Source organism: Ptychodera flava, unplaced genomic scaffold (genome assembly GCF_041260155.1).
Source record: "Ptychodera flava strain L36383 unplaced genomic scaffold, AS_Pfla_20210202 Scaffold_30__1_contigs__length_3116999_pilon, whole genome shotgun sequence".
NCBI classification, from domain to species: domain Eukaryota; kingdom Metazoa; phylum Hemichordata; class Enteropneusta; family Ptychoderidae; genus Ptychodera; species Ptychodera flava.
This window is the reverse complement of record NW_027248352.1, coordinates 1,638,009-1,642,540: the sequence shown is the minus strand read 5'-3', so window position 1 is coordinate 1,642,540 and position 4,532 is coordinate 1,638,009. Positions and strand designations below refer to the sequence as shown.

The window sequence follows — 4,532 nt, the reverse complement described above, 5'->3', positions numbered from 1 at the left end:
TGTAACGTAGAATGACATACATTATTCTTGTCACCTTCATTGACCGAACAATTAATTCAAATAGGCCATGGTTTTCGTGATTGTATGTATATAGAACGCTTTTTAATGTCCATGTATAAGAAAAATTTCCCCGAATGTTCAGACACTAAAATGTTGCATTTCAAATATCATTAGTCTACAACAATGAATAGTTGTCAGTTAAAACTTCTGAACAGGTATTTTGTTATAGTGAAGGGGCGTATTGTTGACACGGTGGACGTATTATTCTGCATGTGCATTACATTTTGTTAGTCTTTGATTTATATCGAGTTGAGTCTCACTCTCGTTGAAATTAACTTACTGCACGATACCAATAGGAAAGGATAGCCCCTTTACACATCAAACTTCACCTTTTAACGAAACAAGGGCAGTCCTTCACAGATTCTAGACTCCTCACGGTCACCCCTTCCTCATAATAATTACATGCGTTGGTGTAGAATCCCCCAGTCAATGCTTTGATTTGAATATAGACATTCGATGACTATGTTGGTAGAGGTCACGTTTACCCAAGACGATTTAACTATAGGTCACGTTTGGCCAAATTGTGAGAGTATATTACTTTACCATTTCTCGTGAGCTGAGTAGAAGAACTGCGAGTCCAGCCTATAGTAGCATAGTAAACACCTATTGCCTGGTCATGAGGGCTATAGCGCCCGTCTATTACCCCGAGGGGCCGTGTGTTACCAGAAACACATCGCTATTCCCCGAGGCCGTAGGCCGAGGGGTATAGCGATGTGTTTCTGGTAACACACGGCCACGAGGGGTAATAGACGGGCGCTATAGCTCGAATAAAGACCAGGCTATAGGTGTTTTATAACACACCACATGCTCATGTTGTATTGTTATATAGTTTTTAATGTGTTTTGATATTTTGTACCGCAACAATCCATTGTGACAAGTTTACTGGGCGATGTTTCCACAGCGGTTTCAGTTGTACGTGGTACCACTTTCTGTCAAAAAATATTCTAAGCATACCTAGCGACATCCTTAGTTGCACTTTAATCTTTTCCGTCGATGAGCTGTTCAAGTTCCTACGCTGTTGGAATGTTGGAAAATGTCGGAAAATCTGTTTTAGAGAATGTGTCGTCACCTATCCTGGACGCAGCATCACGTTCTAGTCACCCGCCATTGTTGCAAAGCTGCAGACGACACTACGGTCACGTGACCGGGCACTTTTCCAAATTTGGTCAAAACTATTTCCCTAGGGAAATAGCTTTTCAAAAAATACCCTCTGACGTCACTTTTGTCGATCCCGTGGGGACTAGACGTATCTATTTTCTCGTCACGTGACGTATTCTGGCCAATCGTGACACGGAATGAGCATGTGGCGTGTTATAATAAAAACAAAGTGACGTTCGTGAGTGTCTGTATGTGCGTTTAAATTGAAGTATGGCCGCAATGTGACCACAAAGGTTAAACTATACAATTTGTACATAGGAACCGTCATAAAATTTCCTGTCCTTCTCATGTCATTTTCAAACCAGAGGGCCTGTAGCTATGTCTTCCAAGTCAAAGATTCATGATGAAAATATTAACAGTAACCCTTGGCTAGATACCAGCGACGAACACGAATACCTGGTGACGACAAGGACAAGCAGTCAGGAAAGTCAGCGTACAGGGACAAGATTTCCAGTTTTGCCTTCGCTGAGCGATGTTTCCTGTTCCAAGACGTGTTTCCTTGTTTTCCTGACGGTAGCTACTGTCATCAGTAATGTAGCCATGGTTGTAACACTACCATTGTATTCACAGTCACTTGAGAATAAGAGTGATCCATACTATCTGCTGTTTTCGTCATCATTGATATTCCCTTTCTTCTTCTTCGCGTTGCTTCTAATCACCAAGGCTTTCGATCGTACCGTTAGTCTGCGGCTGAGGGCCCCGATGAAATATGTGTTGGCAGCCGGTTGCTTGAACTCTCTTAACGGGCTAATGGTAGTGTACGCCAGCGACCCATCCAGAACATCGCCAACTCTACAGGCCATCCTCAGTACGTCAATCATTCCATTTACGGTCATTGCACGTTACGTCATCATAAGACAGGGTAAGTTTACCAATTCTAATGAAAAAATAACATCTTCCATTTGTTTGACGTATGACCTTCTTAAGTCAAAAGTACAACTTATAGCGCAATTGTTATCGGAAATCATCGCTGATCGTATTTGATCACTCTGAGTTTTCTTATTTTACTTCAAAGCTTCATAAAATATTTGTTCTTTCCAGTTTGAAGGCTTATTGGGTGAAAAGATTGAAAATTCATGAAAAGTGTCATCGTATAGCATTCGCAATGTGCCAGAAATATTGACGAAGTGTGTGCAATGAATACTTCCTCCTATGTACACTCAAACATAATAACGTTTTGCAATTTTATAAGTGGCTTTGTTTGGAAAGACAAATTAACAAGTAATGAAGTCAACCAAGCAATGCATGCCCTGATATTGAATTTGATGGTTTTTAAAAATTTTAAAGCATCAGGGTTTATATTTCCTTATATGTTATACCAAATTTCATACCTTGAAACCCATTTAAGGTTATTTCGTAAAGGATAATTTATTTGTATTGTTATTCACCCTTTTGGGAGAGTTGAGATGGGCATGTGTTGTCCGTATGCCGATTTACTGGCAAAGTATGCCCAGTTGAAAATAAAACATTCCTCTTGAGTGTACAATTTTGCTGAAGAGACCTCTCTAAGTACAACTCAAGACAGGTTTTACACATTAAATGCGCTGTGAACTCAACGACACATTGAACCTTTTTTGTTTTCAGGTGTGGGATGGAAACGATTAGCATGTACTGGGGTTGTATTGGTCGGTCTGTTCATTTCGATGGAGCCTGTTATTTTCAATATCGATAATGAAGGAAGCAGTTCAGGAGACAAAGGTTTATCAACAGCAGAAAGAGTGTTATGGCCAATCATTTTCCTGGTCGGGTTCTTACCACTCGCTGTTATGAACGTATTGCTGGAGAAAGTCATGAAAGAAGAGGTGATGTATGGTTTATATGTATAAATCATGATTAATCATAAAGTTGAATTTCTTCTGTTTGCCCATTTTACATTCATGTTGTCCAAGAACAAATTATTTTCCTGTGTGACCTTATATGTTTCAAAATCACATATTGTAGTCTCAGGGAAACCGTCAACCTTTTCAATAAAATCACGAATTTACCAAAACAGCGAGAGACGAGAAATGGCACCTTTCCACTCTCTAATGCCATCGTAGTTGTTTTATGCGGCGTCACAATCGTCTCTCTGGTATTGCAGTATTTACGTGTTCTCAATCCCCTTCATGTATAAAGGCTGAAGTGAAAAAAGCATACAGAACAACAAACCAAAATAGTTTATTTTGAAAGACTAAACATATCCATATTTTGAACACTAATACATTTGTTAAGTCACTTCTTGTAGGCTTCGTCGTTACTGGTCAATGTATGGGTGAACATATTCCAGTTGATCGTTGTAACATTGTTATTCTGGACAGATTTCATTCCAGGCTTTGGCGTGGTAAGTCATTCGTTTAGATTTCAAAATCCATCGGGTCGCACTGCTGTTTTTAAAATAATCCGATTAAATAACACTAATTTTTATAAAATAACGTCTCTCTGCGTTGAATAAAACATATCGCAGTCAACTGAAATCGTGAACTTAAAGCAAGAAAGAGTGAAATGCATTGTACCGTAATTGTAAGTGCTGATTGTTTTTGTAACGCCGATGTTGCTCTGCTTTCCTTTAGTCATCTACACCCAATGAATTCTGGTCAAGCTTCACAAACGGTTTTCGATGTCAATATGGCGCTGACTCAACCTGCTCTGAAGTCGTCGGTCGATCATGGTTATTTGTGGTCAGCTATGCAGCTGCTAACATTTTCAACTTTCTACTGCTGAGGCACAGTGATGGCGCCATCTATCTTGTAGTCGTGCAGGCCCTCGTCACCCCACTTGGAGCGATTTTCTGGACTTTGTTTGTACCTAAGCCATACTTTCACTGGCAGCCGCAGTTCGATCTGGCCACTGGCTTCACAGTTGCAGGACTAATCATAATGATGCCCGCCGTTACCGTATACCATTATCTTGGGAAAAGGGGGGCTACTACGGAGAGCTTGGGTGTTAACTAGGAAGACTGTGAAAGGCTCTGGAACAATTGAATATATAATTACTAATCAATTTATTTTAATATCGTTATCAACAAAAAGAGAGTATATATTGTAGGAATAAACCAAACTGTTGAGATTACATTTGATAATCTTTATAATATATGGTATGCTACGCTGTATAAGTAGAGGGCTTTGATTTTATCGCACAACAATGAAAGAATTTTCTTGCAGTTCATAAAGTAAACAGTTTTTTTTTGGAAGCTGCCTTTTGGAAGAAAAATGCATATGTCTTTTTTCCTGCGAAAAGAACTCGTAGACTCACAAATTGCGGATTAGAGTAACTATTCATGACGTCAGCATATGTTTTATATGCCTGCAAGTCATCGCTGACGAGAACAAACGAAC

At 39.6% G+C, this 4,532-nt stretch overlaps 1 protein-coding gene across 1 annotated transcript; it reads left to right on the top strand.

The window, feature by feature from the left end:
• Nucleotides 1-1,536: 1,536 nt before the first annotated feature.
• LOC139127279 (crt homolog 1-like) lies at nucleotides 1,537-4,250 on the top strand. Its single transcript, XM_070693194.1, has 4 exons — nucleotides 1,537-2,080; nucleotides 2,803-3,020; nucleotides 3,443-3,538; nucleotides 3,768-4,250. Exons 1-4 carry the CDS (start codon nucleotides 1,537-1,539, stop codon nucleotides 4,146-4,148), a joined length of 1,239 nt encoding a protein of 412 aa, XP_070549295.1. The 3' UTR covers nucleotides 4,149-4,250.
• The last annotated feature ends 282 nt before the right edge of the window (nucleotides 4,251-4,532 follow it).

Excerpts from the sequence above, each read along its gene's own strand:
- LOC139127279 (XM_070693194.1), top strand. The coding sequence starts at position 1,537 with ATGTCTTCCAAGTCAAAGATTCATGATGAAAATATTAACAGTAACCCT. Across the intron at positions 2,081-2,802 it reads TTACGTCATCATAAGACAGG|GTGTGGGATGGAAACGATTA; the intron begins GTAAGTTTACCA and ends TTTTGTTTTCAG. Across the intron at positions 3,021-3,442 it reads AGAAAGTCATGAAAGAAGAG|GCTTCGTCGTTACTGGTCAA; the intron begins GTGATGTATGGT and ends CACTTCTTGTAG.